The 19552-nt window shown below is 29.9% G+C and overlaps 1 protein-coding gene across 1 annotated transcript; it reads right to left on the bottom strand.

Moving 5' to 3' along the window:
- Positions 1–11222: 11222 nt before the first annotated feature.
- On the bottom strand, positions 11223–19177 carry LOC124826577 (Phosphoglycerate mutase family protein). The gene is made up of 7 exons (XM_047299424.2): positions 19047–19177; positions 18812–18887; positions 16636–16686; positions 16436–16546; positions 15084–15215; positions 12036–12111; positions 11223–11765 (listed from the first exon to the last, which is right to left on the bottom strand). The coding sequence occupies exons 1-7, from the start codon at positions 19082–19084 to the stop codon at positions 11545–11547; spliced, it is 705 nt and encodes a 234-aa protein (XP_047155380.1). The 5' UTR covers positions 19085–19177; the 3' UTR covers positions 11223–11544.
- Positions 19178–19552: the final 375 nt, after the last annotated feature.

Below are 19552 nucleotides of genomic sequence, written 5' to 3'. Positions count from 1 at the left end.
TTTAAAGTTTTTTTCTTAACATAATATTAAAGCCCTGAGTTTTAACCTATTCTAACAATATTTTTTGTTTATTGGACTTATCATATCATATGTTATTGGACCACTATCGAATATCCAGGAAGTGTTAAAGATCTCACATCAACTAAAAATAATATAATTTGATAGTATATAAGTATATACCTCATCTTATAATCCGATTTTATAAAATTAAATTAGACTAAAATTTATTTCTTAACAAAGATAAAAATGCTTTTAAAGAGAATCTACTACTAACTCGGCAATTTTTGTTTAAGACATAAGCTACAAGTCAACAATTTGGTTATAGTTCAAAAATACTATATTTATTTTCTTAATTTTTTTAATATGACACAAAATTGTACCATACATTGTTTGATGAGAGATAAGAAAATTATTCTTTCTTTATTATTTTTTTCAACCCTTTACGTTTTTTTTCTCTCAAATGTGTTTTTTTATATATATTCTTTAAAATATATTTAAAACTCGTATTGTTCTTAAGTAAAATACTGATAGTCACATCATCTTTCAATTCCATTAAAAGATAAAAAATGTTACATAAAATAGAAAAATATATAACTAATGAAAATCCTTACCTTTTAAATAAGTAATAAAAGATGAAGTTAAACCTATCTTAATTTGTAACTCAGATAATATTAGAATTTATTCTCAACGTATTAAAAAACTACTTACTATATTATTATAAAATGAAACTATACATAAATAAGCATTTTAAAAAGTTAGTGTAAAAATAAACGCACCTGCTATCATAAAAACCATACTAACATGCATAATGTTGATGGTTCTACCTTTAGCACGGTCAACAACTATTAATTTGACTCTGGTTAATATTCATTGACGAAAAAGCATTGGTGAATTTCAATCAATGATAATTAATACTATTATTGTGGTACGTAAATTGAAGTCACTTTTCAGAAACAGAAAAGATAAATTCTCCCCACTAAATCCTAAAAAGAATCTTTAATTTTTTTAATCTTTTAATTTAATTTTGACCTAACCAATTCTTTTAAGGCTCTAAATGACCTTATTAGGCGTGTATCGAAAGGAAAAAAGCAAATAAGGCCGGCACAATCTACCCAAAAGTCAAAATACGTTTCTTTTCTTTATTATTCGTCAAATTGTGTTATTTTTACTAATTTCCTCTTCAAGAAATTGAAAATACAATATTTTTTTTTTCACTTCTAGATTACAAAAATTATATATAAAAACTAAGAATAAAAAACAAAACAGTTAAAAATAAATGACGACTTCATAGTTCTTCCTTCCTTTACTAATCACATTTATTATGATTATCTACAATAATAGTCATGATAATAATAGACTAATAACAACGATAAGTTGGATATAATGTTGTCTTTTACAAAAAGAAATAAAACTAATTAGAGTGGAAATTATTTTTATCAGTGGAAAAATAACTCCCTGTTTGATACAATAAGAAGACAAAGTAGTCCCAATTCTTTTGATGGTGTGGTGTAGAGGAGACAAAGAAAACTCATTGTCGTCTTATGTCATTATCCGTTAATCATTTGAATAATTGTTTGTCTTTATCTAAGTTTTAATTATTTATTTTATCAAACCGAAAGAGAATGGAGTATGCCACAATAATTGATCCATATTAAAAGTTAATTAATCAAAATTAAATTAATACATAGTGGCAATATTTGTTGAAAATGAAGGGAATGCAAAGTAATTAAATGCTATAGCCACCTAGATATGCTTTGTCCACAAGTAATGGTAATCTAATTCAAAAACATAGATTTTGCTTTTTGAAAGCTGCATGTGTTTCCTTCGTTTGGTTAAATAAAATCAACACAAAAGTTTTTTTTTTCTTTTTTGTGCTAAATATATTTTTAGTCTCTACAAGTATTTTATCAATGTAAATGCTATAGTTTCTAAAAGAAAAATATGTATGACCACTTTAGTAATGATGAAGCATAAATATTAGCCATACTACATATTACCTGTTACTTAAAAATAATCGTTAATAATATGATCTGAATGAATGCGTGACATTATCTATAATACTAAGCACTAATATATATATATACATATATATATCACTTTAGAATTTTTAAAAATTCTGATAATAAATTTTTGAAGAATTATAATGATAAAAAATATATTGAAGATTTTTGGTTATGTTTCTTCCAATACATGATTTATTTTACAATCAAACTAGAAAAGTACAAACGTTGCTAAAAGGTAAGAAGTTTAAACATTCAAGCAGTTAATACCATTAGTAAATATATAAAGAGTTTTAAAGAAATAATTGTTTTGATTATTAATATATTAATATTTTAATAATGCATGAGAAATAAATGTGAGACTATCCAATTGTGAGTAAGGCACGTGAAATGGAATGTTAAGGACATGCGTCCCTTGTCATCTCTCTTGTCTTTTCCTTTTCACCCAACTGTTAGCTCCAACCCCACACTGTCACACTCACATACTTTCTCTTCCTTTTTTTTTTTACATAAATTTATTATATTTTTAATAATTTTATGCAAAATATAATACATACATATATATATATATATATATAGAGGTAGTCTTATAAAATATATGTCAAATTTGGTTTTACTAATTGTAAAATATTCCTTTAATTTTTTATCCCCTAAAATTTAAAATAATTATTTTTAATCTTCCAATATTCATTTTAAAATAAATAACATTTAAGTACAAGTTTTAAGAGTTTTTTTTAACGTACTAACATTATATAATATTAGTAAAAACACATTAATTATACGTATGTGTATTATCTTTTTTATAATAATAAAAAATAATGAAATTTAAATAATTTTTTAATTTAAATAGAAATCATTTTTATTTATTTTATAGATAAACTTTATTTATTTAATTTAAAAATATTTAAATTAAAAAAGGTTAAATTTAAAAAACCAGTTAAATTTAAATGAAAGAATGATTTGAAAAAAAGTGAATAGATAACACAATGCTCTCACTGTATATTTTTGCAGATTTATTATGCTAAAAGCTTTTATTATATATTTATTTATAAGGCGAAAAGTGTTTTTGTCACATGTTGTTGGAGGATTGCAGAAATTTGAAGATACTCTTAAACCGAAGCAAACTTAAATTTTGATTATCTGTTCAGTAAACGAGACATAAACGAACGTACACTGAAGATAAAGGTAAAGAACGATAAATCACTTTCTTTGATGATGGAATTTATTATACTTTTGTTGTCAGAAACTGATATTGCATATGGAATGGTTCATTCTTTTTATCAGAAACCGTAAACAGAAGAATCCTTGGGCTCCCACTATCACTGTCCAAACTTTGAAGATATAAAAATTGGTTTATATATATTATCACCATTACTATTATTTTTATGTTTTGTTTTGAATTGAAACTTCATCACAGACTCAGTTGAAAGTTCACCGTGAAATTCTCTTGCTACCCACTAACTATGCCATCACTATAATTCAGTTCCCCACGTAAACATGTCTCTGCAATTTCATTTTTACTTTACACTTTGAATATTGATTTTTCAAAGGGATAAAGCAAACACAGCACACGAATCTGACCCTTCTGTATCAGTACTTGATGACCAACTTAGTCAGAACTTGATCATTTCTTTTTTCAATCGCTATTTGTTGGCTCTCTCTATGAATTACACGATTGTTTTAGTTCTTTGAAACAGACTATTAATATGGTGGTTGAATATGAAATGATACCACTCCATTATAACAAAAGCTCTACTTCAACTGTCTTCAATTAATTTCTTCCATGTTTGTTAGGCATGTAATAAGTGACATGTCACCTTCTAATCACCACTTGGCACAAATTAACCTCGATCGGTTAAAACAATGCACAAGTTGTAAGTAATATTACAACATGTTTTAAATATCATAGATGCAGACTTAGTTAAAATCTGGACACAGATTCACAATCATGCTTAGCACAATTCACTTTATCCACTGTTTATTTGCAGGGATGTTCATGTTGTCAGTTGTTGCGTTGATTTAGAAAGATAATTGATACTGATATCAGAAACCCAAAAAGGTTTTATCCACTGCCATAGCAGTGATTATTATGATACTTAGTGGCTAAAGTCCTGCAGAATATCATTATGTTATTTGCTGCACTTGATTTCTAGTTTTGACTTATGGCTTATAATGATGATTGATAATGCTGAAAATGACTAGCTGAAAGAGCAGTCAGATATTGTCATTTTTGCCCACTTCATTTCTGTACATGTAATCTGTCAAATATTGTAAATTTAATGAAATTATATTGACTTTGTAAATATGTTCATGTGAAAAAAAATTGATAAACTATTAATACTAGATGAAAATAATTGACCTCGTACATGCTTTTATTTAAATATAGTTTGAGTTATTTTAATTGGCTTGATTTGAATTTAGTTTGGTGATATTAAATTGAATTAGGAATTTAAATAATTTAGGTAGGAGTTTGTTGAGTTTTACTCTGTCTATTTTATTTAAAAATATATAGTTTAATTTTTTTTGGGTGATCCCAAAGGTGAGAATATACAAAATTCTGCTGAAGGCATAATATTTGAAGGGAATAAATTGGGTAAAGTTATTAGATGACTTTCTATGGAAAGAATTAGGATATAATGATAAGAGTTTTGATTTGAATTAATTAGAACAAATGTTGGTTTATTTTTTTAATGCTTGGTTTAGTTTACAACACTGCTGAATTATTTTAGATATATTTAAATAAAAAATTAGATTAAATAAAATTACACTTTAATCACCGTAATGACATGAAAGAATAGAAGAAGGCCATATGATTAAAGAGTTCAAAGAATGTTTCCATGTATTAGTACGAAACCAAAATTTTAAAATACAAAATTTAGTTTGTATTTGTGGTTAAATAAAAAAAAAAGTTCTTGCTTTAAATTCTCTATATACTAATAAGTCATATTAGTTTCTACCTTGATTTGAAATTGGTGAACCCTCAACAAAACTAATTGATATTATGTTTACAAATGAATGGAGCAGACAATTTTATATTGATAGATATAATTTTAGCGTTATCAGATTCTAATAAACTTAATACTTAATAATTAAGGGGTTGGCTCTATTTTCAAGCTTTTAAATCTTTTTAACCAAAATGAAACTAAATCATTTTTAACTCAATTTTAATTCAATATTGTTAACACTATTATTTTTACTACATTTAGTGTCATCATTAGTTAATAGAAAAAGTAATTTATTACTAAAAAAATTCTATATTGTGAAAATAATTTTTCCAAACTTGTAAAATTTTGTATTCGGGAACAATAATATAAAATAGTAGTAATAATTACTAAAGGCAACAAAAACCTAAAAACTCATGCACATAAACTAGTTAATCAAGTTCCACTAAAGGAATATAATAACGAGTCAAACCAAAAATACAAATAAGTGGGAGTAGTGGGAGGGATGGAGGGTTTGGTCATGTTGGAATATTTTTTGGAGAAAAATGATGAAGAAGATGATGAAATGTTATGAAGGTTGGAAGATGGTGATGAGATGTAACGTGAATTGAGTGATAATAGAATATAAAGATGATGATGACAATGGAGGTTTTGTTTTCTCGATGAAGGTGGAGGTTGAACATTGAGTGAAGAGGAATGGAGGTTAAAGATGATGGAAAACTTGATGTTGAAAAAAAAAATTATAAGGAAGATGAAGATCACAGTGAAGCAGATTTTTTTAATCACCAAACTGTTTTTTTTTTAAATTATTGTAAGAATCGTGTAAAGGAATAATTATGTTTGAAAAAAACTAAAAGGAGTGAATGAGTTCCTTTAATAAAATTGTTTTTTTAATTCTTTTTCATAAATTGTCTTTACAATTAAACTTAAATTGTTTTAAAATAATCACCCATAAATAAAGAGTATAAGGAAAGAGCAAAAGAGAACACAATTAATTTTATACTAGTTTGGATAAAAAAAATCATTCAGCCACTAGTTAATCTCTAAAGAGGGATTAATCAATCACTAAAAACAAACCAGTTCAGACTTATAAAACACTTTCTATGAGTCTCACAAAGGATGAAGATACCTCTCTTGAATCATACAATACATGAAGAAACACCTTCCTTGAATTCATAAGGAATGAATACTTCCTTTGAATTCATAAGGAATGAACATTTCATTTGAATTCACAAAGGATGAACATTTTCTCCTAACAACGATAACAACACTCAATCACCTAGTAACCAACTTGGTGCAAGTCATCACTATATCCACACTAGGTATTTTAAAGTCTCTTTTCACAAACACAAAGAGTTTCTCTTGTAGTCACAACTCTAAACCTTTGAGTGAAAAGTTATTTCTAAAACTAGGTATAGCTAAAATATATAGACTCTTATTTTCAAAAATTAGGTTAAGAAATTGAACAGTCTGATTGCAATTGTCGCTGATAATCGATTATCTCAAGGGATAATTGATTATCACAAAAAATTTTCAAAAAAAAAAAATCTCGATGTGATAATCAATTATCATAGAGACTTTTCTAAAATTTGTTTTCTCTATGTGATAATCGATTACCAGAAGTGATAATCGATATCGATTACCAGAAGTGATAATCGATATCGATTATCGCATAGACTTTTTCAAAATATCTAAATTAATTTGGATAATCGATTATTACTATAGTTAATCAATTATCACATAACATTGTTTAAACATTTAAAATTTTCCTTAGTGGTGTTGTGCAAGCTACTTTGTAACTCTCTAAACTAAGTCACATATTTTATTCAAAGATTTTACAAAAGCTTTAATTTCCAAACATAGTAAACAACAAGTCTACCAATATCTTTTGCGGACTTGTTTTTATCATTATGAAAATATCATCATCTTCTCTTTTACCAACAATATTTCATTTAAAAAATAAAAGAAACAACACGGTCACCACATATTTTAATATTTTTTATGTTGAATTGAAAGGTTTTTTTGTCACATGGATATCAATCAAAGTTTCCACCAAGGATAATTTCCTATCTTACGTAATACTTGCAGAAAAAAATATATTTATTTTTTAAAGTTATTAATAAGAAAACGTTAATAATTATATAATTTTTAATTTTTTTTTAAATTTGTAATTTTTGTTTATAATTATAAAATTAAATTTATTCTTAAAAATATTTTTTTTTAAATGTATATCTTTTGTGATGTAATTTATTTGAGTTTTTTTAAAATAAATTTATATGTATTAATATTTATTACTCAATTTTATTTAGATTGTATTTTAAAATTAATTTTTCATTTAAGTCTAAAAATAAAACAAAATTATCCATGCATAACACCAATTTATTTTCGAAGGATATCAAAGACACAAACATTTTTAGATAGAACAAATAACAAATAGTTACTATATCTTTACCTGTCTTCAGCCTGTTTCCTTCTCTAATGACCATTAACCACTTGGCATTCCACAAGTACCACCATTATGGTATTGTTGTACTTTTGTTTCCCCTACTTCAACACTATTCTCCTTATTAAAGCCTGAAGAAAAATCTTGCTAAACAAAATAATAAATAGTAAATATTTTCATTGTTGTACTTAATGGAATTTTCAGAGTGTTTAGATCCAACTAAGAAATGTTTGATGAAATTGAAAACATGACCATGCAACACCCAAAAGTGGATGCTAATGCTATGCCCTTTTGGCAAGCTATAGCAATGGCCACCAATCAAGCACCGCACTATTAAAGACCATATGCTTAGTTGCTTAGTTGCTTACTCTCCCACTGCCCAACAACACATGTACCATGAAACAAACTTAATAATAAATACATTCATTACCAACAACAACACAACCAGCATTTGCTCTCTCTCTCTCTCTCTCTCTTTTCTTCTTCATTTTACTCCACAACTCAAAACAGACAACATATACATCTGAGATGTCAATAAAGGAGAAAATGAAAGTGCAATGGAGATAATTCCTTCTCAGTATTCATTTCTTTCTTCTTTTTTTCATCAACATCAGGAAAAGTGTATCATTAGTACAAATATATGATTCGACTTTGGCAAATAAACTATACTGATATTTTTTTTTAAATTGTTAGAGAGAATAAGTTACAGTTGAAATAAAACCGTAGTATACATATTATGATTTTATTTCAATTGTTACATAACTTTTACAGTTTTTTTTTTTTTAACTGTAAAAGTTAGGATTATCAACCATAGTCTAAGATGTTTATTATAGACTACAATCTGATATACTACGGTTTGTTAATTGTAGCCTAACGTCCAACTGTATTATAGGCCTTGGCTGCAATAATGTATGTACGCTTTTGATACATTTGAAATGTTAGTAATCTAAGTATAAATGGAAAGTCTCCCATTAAGAAAAATGAAAAAAATTGAATAACATATAAAAAACAAAAAATATTAAGGTTTTGAGTTGAATATAATGTTGTTTAACTCTTATATTAATTTATCTATGACTTCTCAATGTCGAATTTTCACAACATATCTCCTTATAAAATCTAAGTGTGGGATTAGAGTTGATGAAATTTGTAAAGTCCATATAATCACTTTTATTCTTTTTTATCTTTCCAAAGTCTTATGTTGTGTTCTTTTAAGGGGATAGAACTGTTCACATGGATGTGTGAAGATTGCAAGTGTTCATTTGGACTACTTGCAGAGCGAGTGAAGGCGTGAATTTAAGGGATGCGTGAAGTTTTACAATCCTTTGAAGTTGCTTAGATCTACATGGATTGAGGACGAAATTTTAAAATAACCCTTCACCATTACCATATTTACCTGAGAATATATTAGGTTATATTAAGAGTGTTGAAGGAGAAGTCATGTCCATTGAAGAGATTGGAGATGAAGGTGGTGCCCGTGGAGGTTGCAGAGGGGTGGAACTTGGAGCTAGAACTGATTCCACTAAATCCTTATTCGATTCCAAGACTTGTTTAACTCACACAATGCATGGATTTCATTCCTTATATTCGATTACAACAATTTGTATTCACTTCCAAGAAAGTGTATTAGAATACATAACTTTTTTTTTCTTTCCTTCATATTCAGTTCCAACTACATGTATTCGAATAATAATAATAATAATAATATATTATTATTATTAATAAATAATTTTTTTTCATGTTAAAAATTAATTTATTTATTTTATCTCTTTATAATAATTTTTAAAATTATATATAGTATTAAAAATTATCATTTTATATATTTAATTTCTACCAATTAAATCATTTTTTTTATCTGTCACATTTAGGGATGGCAATCGATTGGGTCGGGTATGGATAGTGTCTACCCACAACCCGATCCGATATTGAAAACTCCACCTGCAACCCAACCCGTTATGAGCGTGGATATTTGTTTCAAAAAATTCCATAGATATTTTAAAACTCACAAATACCCGTAAATATTTAAAAAAAATATATTTTATACATTTTTAAAATAAAATTTAAGTAAAATTACAAAATATATATATATATATATAATTTAATATAAATGAAATAAAATATAAACTAAAATTTAATTTTAGTTAAATTTAATCTAAAAAAATATAAATTAATTTTATTTTAAACTTAATTTAATTAAATAAAATATAAATTAAATTTTTATTTTTATTTTTGTGGGTAAGGGGTATCTATAATACCCACACCCAACCCGTTTGTAAATAGGTATTAAAATATCCACTACTACTTGCAACCTGCGAATAGTAAATATCCACAAATACCAACTATCTATAGTAGATTTTATCCGCAGTTAGTTGATTTTTTTTTGTCATCCCTAGTCACATCACTCAAATCCTACACTAGTTTTCACAAAGTTTACTTCTAAATCCTCGTTCGCCTCCATCTCTTAAGAAAAATAACAATAAATTCACTCTCAAATACCATTAAATTTATTCATTGAGTCTCTTCCAAATTCATCGTGTCAAACGAACACAACCTTAATCTACCTAACTATTTTATTAAAAGTGCAGCTTTATGTATTGACAAATTATTTTGAGAAGAAAATAATGTGAAATGAGAGGAAAATATGAAGAGAATTAATGCTTCACGTACTTATCACATGATGAAGAAAGTGGACAGCGAAATGCTGCAGAATCATTTTATTTGCGAAAAGCTTTTGTGAGCCCAATTGATCTGAAAGAGCTTGCGTATCTGCTGACGAAATTCATAGAGTTTATTTCTCGTGAACCACCAAGTCCTTACTTTAGTTTAAGGTAAAAAATAAAGTTCTTTTTTAGTTTTTCTAGGACAATGAAGAAGCCGAAAATATATGTATTGTTTCTATCAATTTGGCAGCTAGTGCTTGACGTTTTTCTTTTTGGTTGAAAGCGGCACTTTTTGAATTTGCTCTTCACTGCAAATAAACTGAAACCAACACTCTTTTGATTATGGAAAGGATAATTCAAAATGTAAAACCTTGTTTTACATTCTTCTTCTTCTCAGTATTAGAAGGGGTGTTGAGCCACATTTTCATACATGATGAGATTTGACCTACTCTAATTTTCAGTTCATACAATAGTTAAATAATTGTTTAGTCCAGGAAGATGAATTTCTAGGGAGCTTTTTCCAGAATGAAAGCAAAAAAATTAAGGATGTAATATGAAAAGTTAGGAATACTATGAATTTGTCATGCTTTTACTAGGTTATTTCATCTATCTAGTCAATTAATTGTGCACAAAAATTTTCCGTTTTCCATGTGAAATTTTAAACGGATGCAAAAGCACTTCAATACAGTATGAATATCAAGAACGGCAAGTGTTTATTAGAATTGGATAAGGAAATCTTTATGCTAGAAATATAGTTAGGTTAAATGACATTTTTTTTTCCGATGCGATTATTGAATTTTTACTGCTTTTCTATTAAATAGATGCTGTGTTGAAAACCATAATTTATACTTTGAATCTTTCCACAAAATCGTATTTTTGGCTTACATAAATTGTATTAGAAATTCTCTCTTAGTTCATCAAATTTATTGAGCTCTACCAAAATTTATAAACAGGGATAAACCACAATTCGAGTCACAAAACTCTCGGTATTTAGTCTTTAACTGGACAATAATGTGGCATCTCAAAAAAAAAAAGAAAAATCTGAATACAACTAAAAACTAATGCTAATTTAGAAATCCTCTTTCTCTTAACCCATTTGAACACTTTAAAGAGTATATAATCATAAAAACTCATGAACGTAAGAAACAGGTAATATTTCAAATGCAAACAAAGAACTCAATAACGCAACAAAAACAAAAATTACCGGTATATAAAAACATTAGCATGCTAAATGTAGCATTACATTCACTACATTGAACAGTCGAAATGATTTCAAGAGAACCTTCTGTGATAGAGATTGAAGCACCACCACCACAATAATTAATTAGTTTAGGCATGTCCATGGTAAGCAAACATTTGCAAGCTATAAGATACAGAATATAAATAGGGGTGAAAATCATATTTAGCACCACTATTTTTAATACATCCATTTCCGCTCCTACTCTAATCTTTTATTAACTCCAGATGGGAAACAATCATGGCCTTTAATGGGAAAAAATGGTCTAACCAGAATTTTTATCACCCCCAAAACCAGACTCTAGAAACCTAGTTTTGCTCAGATGACTGACATCACTCCACACTTTTAAGGTCCATTTGTCCTCACCATATAGGTGAAAAACACTAACACTTGTATTGAGTACCTTCCCAGGCCCTCCGTTTGGACATGCCCTCTTGTAAAGAGCTCTGATGAATCCTCCATGAGTGACAACGACTACTCGCTCCCCTGCAATTAACAAGTCTAAATCAGCCTAATGTAGCAGTGAATGGACTTGGAAAAGGGATGCAATAACTACAAAACACATGCTATGTTGATGTGTCTAAATGAGATTATTACATCTCAAATCAATCTGGCTAGGTTGGGTGGGTGGCAATTGGAAAACAGGGTGTAATATACTGCCATTATTGCACGAACAAAAATGATTTCATATCAAACCAACTATTAATTACAAAAGACATAATTTCCATGCTATGGCATCATGTACCAGTGGCCTACCTTTATGCTTTAAGCCAATTCTAAGCAACGCAGATGTGCTGCGATCAAAAAGTTGAACAAGACTTTCTCCACCACCCTGCACAATTGTATGGACCAATGTTATGTATATGCAAAATTTAACGCATTCAGTATATTCATAAGGTGTCTGTTTGCATCAGGAGTCAAACGGAGTTTGCCTACAGCAGAAAACTTTTGCTTTAGGAAAGATTGACCTGGAAAGTGTGATTCTACCTCAGGAAGTGTGAAAACTTCGCTAAGCAAAGAAAACAAACAGAACCAAACTTATAATCTGAATGACAAACATCATGTCATGAGAAGCTGTTACCTACATGTATGTTTGTATCCACATTTCTCAATTGAGAAGCAGGTATTAGCCCATGCTTGATAACTGATTAATTTAGAAAAGAAGTAATCACTTATTTTTCAAAAGCTCTCTTGGAGAGTTTATAAAAATAAGTGATTATTTCTTCAAAATAAACTGAACCAAAAACACACACATAACCTTTATTTTATATAATCTCAATTCTCTCTTTAATCATAAATGAGGTCATGACACCATCAGAAGCCCTTTTATAATTAAAGGATTGAATATAGTGAAAAATAGATATAAGAGTAATCTCCCTTGTGTAGAAAATACACATCGAATACTGTATTTATAATAAAAAAAATACGAACTAAGCCCAAATTACAAATAATGATAAAGAAGAAATAATAACATGTAAACAGAAGATAAATGATAAGATATCTAATATATCTAATAACATTCTCACTCAAGCCGGAGCATATAAATCATATGTACCAAGTTCGTTATAAATATAATCAATTCTCAGTCCCCACAAACACTAAGTGAAAATAAATGCTAACTAAGCACTTGAGTTAATGAACTTTGTCTGGATGTCTCTAAATACAATCTTCTCTCGAATGAAATGATAGGCAATCTTAATATATTTGGTCTTTTCATGAAAGACAAGATTAGAACTAATATAAAGTGCAACCTGATTGTCACATATAAGTGTCATTTGAGTGACATCTCGAAATTGTAACTCTCTAAACAATTTTGCACTAGATCTTGCCACAACACTTTGTTTCTTGCTTTTCTAAGAGATCAAGTTACCATCCATGGAAACATAATATCCGAAAGTAGACTTTAAGCCTAATTCAACCCCACAAAACAAGCTTGTAAAGTAAGGTTTGCACTCACTTATATACTCTAAATCTTTAGTTGATGTGGGACTTTCAACACAACCCTTCACATTGGCAAAAAAACTCATACCCGCGTGTATCCACGGATAAAATCCGTTACAGGTATTTTGTACCCGCGGATAAGAGGTACCCGCGGGTAGCGGGTATTTTAATACTCGCTTGTTAACGGGTCGTGTTCGGGTATGACACTATCCGTACCCACGGGTACCCGTTACCGGTTAAGAAAATAAAATTACATATTTATCCCTTATTAGGTTTAAGAAACTGAATGCAATTTCAAACTCTAAGCACTAAACAGAGCCAAATGAGAATGCGATTTACAAAATGCAGAGTCTAATTTTGCCCTAAATATAATTTTCTGATTTTTCCCAAATACAAAATAGTTGAACTGTCGCTACCCTTTATCCTGAGAATGCAATTTTCTTAGCTGAACTCGTTGCACGAGTGACGTCCCCAAGTAAGAGGAGAAAGACAAACACATCTGGTTTTCGTCCGTTATCTCCTCATCTCCCTCTTTATCAGCCGCAACTTTCTTCAACTCTCTCCAATTTTAATAGAATAGTTGGAGCTTTCTTAGCCGGTGTCATTTTGCTTTTTTATATGATATATATAAAAGTGGGTTCGGTTAGCCACACCTATGACTCTTTCTACCAATTCATATTTTATTCATCAAAACTAAACCTGCTTGTCATGGGGAACTAATGGCCACAACTACACTGCTCAAAAGATGGTTCCAGTAATAATGACTTTTCCTTCATTTTCAATACTAATTAATGGAAGATTTTTTTTTGCTGATGTTGGAATAGGAAAAGCCCAAAACCTTCTGGACTGTCCATGTCCCATATTTCCTTCACATTTTGGAAAGCTAAGATAGACTCTAAGTCATGGCTCTGATACCATCTTAAGAAGTGGATTTTAAATCTAACTCAATCCCACAATAAAGAAGTGGACTTCAAGTCTAATGCAACCGTACAAAACCAGTTTGTAAGATGAGGTTTATTGTCATTTATATACTCTAAATTTGTCTTATTTCTGGTTGATGTGAGACTTCCAACACACCTTCTTCACACCAAGGTTATACATCTCGAGTGTGACACGATAGTGGCCCAATAACAGGTGGCCCATAGGCCCAACAAATAACAAATTTTCTAAGAGTGGGTGACACAATAGGCCGAAGAAACAATAAATCTTAGTAGGATAGGTTCTTAACCATGACTATGATACCATGTTGAATATAGTTAAAATAGGTACAAGAGTAATCTCCCTTGTGTAAAAAATAAACATAACGTATTTTATATAATGAAGAGAGTACAGGCTAAACCCATATTATAAATAATGATAGAGAAGAAATAATAATAGATAAACAAAAGATAGAAGATATATGATAAGATATCTAATGTATCTAACAAAAGGCAATACCGAGATACATGCAAGACATTTGCAAATATTTAGTAACGATAAAAGACAAGTAAAACATAGATAAACAAGCAAGTCAGACATCTAAATATAACACAGACTTCCCAAGATTTGCAAGCATAGCCTATCAATTTGCTCTTTGTATATCTAGAGTTTTTGAAATGAATGATGATCAAACCATTCTTAAAGCAATCATAGTTTGTGTTCTCTAACCAAGAATCTCTCGTTCCTATTATATTTTGCCATACGTTATGGTATCTTTCAGCTTCATGTTGAGCTCCATATACAGGCAAAAATATGCAATTTCAAGGAACCATCAGTTATACTCATCTTCCAAATTCTAAAGGACATGACCAACTGAGCTTGAGGAATGTATATACTGCATTATTAGGAATTCCATGCATACAAGATGGTTTCTATGAAACTTACTGGTATTTCTTGATCTTCATTCTTAGAAATAAAAGCCTTGTAAGCTATGGGACTCGTTTTTGCTATTTCTTGATAAACATGGCCTTGAAGATCCCCCAGGTGTCTTTCCCGTAGGTCAGAATCCTTGACAACCTAGAATTTCAACCAAAGGAAAATAATCTTAGGATTTAGGAAAAAGAATAGGTGATCACAAGTATGAAATATGAGTAAAGTAAGAAACTGATTAACACTAGAACTAGTAAATAGAAGAAAAAAACGGATTTTAGTCAAGAATTCAATTATTCAGACATGTCCTCTTTTCCATCTCTTTACTATCTAGGATTTAACTCTTTTGATGATAGAAAATGTGTAAAGGGAAAAAATAAGGGTTAAATTTGAACTAAAGTACAACACAAATTTAATCCACTTCAAATCAAGGGTGAAGAGGCCTTACTTTATCATTTTTGAGAACTGAAATCCCTTTATCTCAACCCAATAACGTCAACTCTATGTAAGGAAAAAGAATATCTCATCTATGTGTACTTCATAGTTACTAAGACTTGAGAATTAAACTGTAAAAAGGGTAACCCTTGATGTAATATAATCATGATAAATAGGGTAAATATCCTAACACGAAGAAACAACAAGATCACTTCAAGCATAGTTATTAGAATTTGGGTTAGAGCTTTACATAATTCCACAAAATCAGTTTATAAGATGAGAATTGTTCAAAACCTTATAAACACTACTTTGGCCATATCTCTACCCATGTGGGATCCCAATCCACTAAGAGTTGATAATTTCAGTGGTTCCACTTTATGATGTTTCACTCAATCTCTCTAGTTAGTCACTTTTGTATTCTGAGACACTACAGCCTAAGGTGACTGCAACTAAGTGTTGGAAGTGTCACATTGACTAGAGATAAGACTAATTTATAATATATAAGTGGGTGCAAACCTCACCTTACAAGTCGGTTTCGTGAGGTTGAGTTAGGCTTAATGTCTACTTCTTAACATGGTATCAGAGTTATGGTTAGAGCCTATCCTAACGATATTTGTTGTTTGTTGGGCATGTTGTTCCACCCGCTATTGGGCCGTTATCAGACCACCCATTAATGTCTAGTCTCACACTCGAACAAGCCGATTTTGTGGGCTTGAATTAAGCTTAAAGTTCACTTCTTAATACTAAGGCTAACAATAGTCAATCTCTAGTCCAGATACTGATAACACGAAAAAATGTTGTAAAGCCTATAAACCAAAAAAGTCAATGAACTTCAAGAGTAAAACATGATAAAATGGAAATAATTATTATACTTATAACTTGTGACAATTGAATCAATAATATGAAACATGAAGAAGCCTTTAAGCTCAAACCTCTAGCCCTCCGCACTTGGATGCAATTATCTGTGCTGTTTCAAAAGCTCTTTGCAAGTCAGAGGAATATATAACAGAGGCCTTAGCTTCCCTGGATAGTCTATCACCCACCTCAATTTTAAAATTTACAATAATTAGGGTTACAAAAGCATAAACAAAACAGTGTTCCCTGAAAATGGAAGGCAAAAAGTGGAACTTACCACAGCTGCTTGCTCTCTTCCGTTTTCATTTAATTCAACATCCAGGTGTCCCTACACATGACTGAAATTTGAATATACCAAGGCCAGAAAATTCCAAAAGGAACCTCAAATATAAGAAACAACGCACATGAAAAAAAAAATTAAATCAAAACACACAGATGATAGATACTAATATCATGTAGAAAGGCTAGGATCCTTAAAAAGCTATAAGCTATTCTAATTGCCCTTTCTAAGGTCCATCATTATTGAATAACTGACACACCCACAAGTTACCCACAATATTCCTTCTAAAAGTTATAATTTTATCTTTCAATTTATTAAGATGTGACTTTGATCGTTCCCTGCAAGTGCAGAAATTTGTAACTTTTGGAAGAACACTCCATATTTTATTTTGAAGTCATATTTTGAAGAACACTGCATATTTCGCCGGTGTTTGTAGAGATGGTACATTGTCTTTTTATCATCCATGTTATATTGAAGTACTTCCCAACACAAATAGTCATCAGAAAATAGTACCTCAGATGGTATCTAATGAATACACTAATGAATTTAATAAATATTTTACAAATTATATTAATTATTTAGAAAGAAAGATACTTAAATCAAGTGAACACTTAACGTCACCAAAATCCAATTGAAGTGAGAAACTGTAAGGAAGTAGCTCGGGCGTGTACCACACAAACAGAGAATGATGACGGAGAAACCCACAAATAGACTGTAGAAGGTAAACAATAAGAGGAAGAACAAGAAAGAATCACACACAAAAATTAACATGATTCAATTGAAGTGTTAACAAACTTTCATCTACATTCATAGGAGAATTCACTAATCTCAAAGATTACAATTTCATCATTTCTCTCAGAGCAAACTCTCACTGAAAATACAACTCAAATGTTAGTCATAACTCATTGTACAAAGGCCCTAGTATACAATTATATCATTATAACTGAGACAAGTGAAATACCCCTCAACTAACAAGGAAGACACATAAATAGTTCTTCTGATTAATAAACTGAAAAATTCTCTTACACACTTTCACCAAAAAGTGTAGGAACTAAACGATATATGGAGACCATCTACCGAATTGTTGGGTCCATCGAAGAGGAGGTTCATTGGAGAGATACAAACACCAATATGGATTAATAGGTCTTTCACCTTTATATAGTGCTCTACTTTCTCATTTCTATCCAATGTGGGACTTGGATTCATACTTGGATTCCCATCAATCTCTCCCTCGAGGGTAAGTCTCTTCCACATTGGTACACTCCCCCTCCAGTGGAAGCATTCCCAACCACGAGTACCCTTTGTATCCCCGTTTCATCTTAACGAGACACGCTTACCTGGAACCCTTCTCCAAAAAGATTTTCGATACAAGAATCATTGTACTCGCCTAAATCAGTCACCAAGACAAATCATCGGCTCTGATACCACTGTTGGATTTATCGAGGAGGAGGTTCATTGGGGAGAAACAACACTAATGAGATATGAGCTCAACCACATAAGGGATTGACATCATTCTCTATAGAATACTCAAGATGAAACGGTGGTACGAAGGAGTACTCAGGTTGGGAATGCTTCCACTGAAGGGGAGTGTACCAATACGGAAGGGACCGTGTGATTCCAAGTCTCACATTGAATAGAAATGAGAATATAAATGAGAAAGTAGAAAACTATATAAAAGTAAAAGATCCATTAACCCATTGCTTTAAGGTTTCAGGTAGAGAATAATGTTAATCTCTTATGTGATTGAGTTCAGATCTTATTAATATTGTATCTTTCCAGTGAACCTCCTTCTCAATAAACCCAACACAAATAAGGTAGAAACTACAAATAAAACATTTGAAGATCTAGCACAGTCGGACCCAGGACTCTTTTTAGTCCAGATTATTAATGAATCATTCTTAACATAAACACATACAGCAGTTCATGAAGGAAGGACACTCCATATTTATCTTTTTTTAAATACAACAACGTTATTATACTTTGTGCCAATTTTATTAGAAATAAAAATAACATGAATTACATATGTTATTATTGATTATATCGTACCAAAAGAAGTGCAGAATTGAGTGTTCACACAGAATGCTACTTTCCTTTGTAAATCATTTATTTGGAGGACCTAAAATGCGATATTCAATAAAATCATGAAACCCTGTTGGTAAGAGAGAGAAAACACCTGGATTTTTGCAGTAGCATTCCAAGCTGTTTCGCCATGACGCACCACAACAATTTCCGCATAATCAGGATGGGAGCTGTTTGTTACCAAATGGTTTGAGAATGAAGGGTTATGTAAAACTGAATTAGAAGATTGGGAAAAGTTGATTTAAAAAAGTGATTTTGGGTTCTGAGAATCATAAGCATAGACATATATGTAAGAGAAAGAAAACAGATAGAGAAAAAAAAGGAGGAACCTGGAATGGGAATCGTCATTGATGGAAAACTCGGCCATGGCATCTGAGTTTGTGAGGAAGTGAGTGAATACCAGTGAAGCTGCGTGGATCAGCCAAATTCTGACAATGATAAGGGCGAAAAAATTATCAGTAATAATTGTTCCTCAAACACAATTTTTTACATTCATTTCATTTTTTACATCACAATATCTTTATTTTTTCTCTTTTTATAAATACAAAAAATTTACCTGTAATGATTATTATTATTATTCTTACAATTTAATATATATCATATAAATGTTTATGTCACTGCACCATTACTTAAATATTTTACCATTACTAAAATATTTTTAAAGGTTATTGGAATAGTTTCCTACTCCAAAATTGTTTACAGAAACTAATATTAAGAAACACAAGTCCAAGAACAAAATAATATATTTTAATGATTCTAAAAATGAATTGTATAAGATGTTTTCACCTTTTTTTATAAAAAAATAATAAAATTATAATTATAAAAATAAATATAA

This window comes from Vigna umbellata, chromosome 1 (assembly GCF_029865625.1).
Source record: "Vigna umbellata cultivar VRB3 chromosome 1, Vumbellata_1.0, whole genome shotgun sequence".
NCBI classification, from domain to species: Eukaryota; Viridiplantae; Streptophyta; class Magnoliopsida; order Fabales; family Fabaceae; genus Vigna; species Vigna umbellata.
Note: the sequence above shows the minus strand (reverse complement) of the source record. Positions and strands in the feature narration are given on the sequence as shown.

Coding starts and splice junctions, on each gene's coding strand:
- LOC124826577 (XM_047299424.2), bottom strand. CDS start 19,084: ATGGCCGAGTTTTCCATCAATGACGATTCCCATTCCAG. Junction 16,547..16,635: donor GAAGAGAGCAAGCAGCTGTG/GTAAGTTCCACT, acceptor TTTAAAATTGAG/GTGGGTGATAGACTATCCAG. Junction 15,216..16,435: donor CCAAGTGCGGAGGGCTAGAG/GTTTGAGCTTAA, acceptor TTGAAATTCTAG/GTTGTCAAGGATTCTGACCT.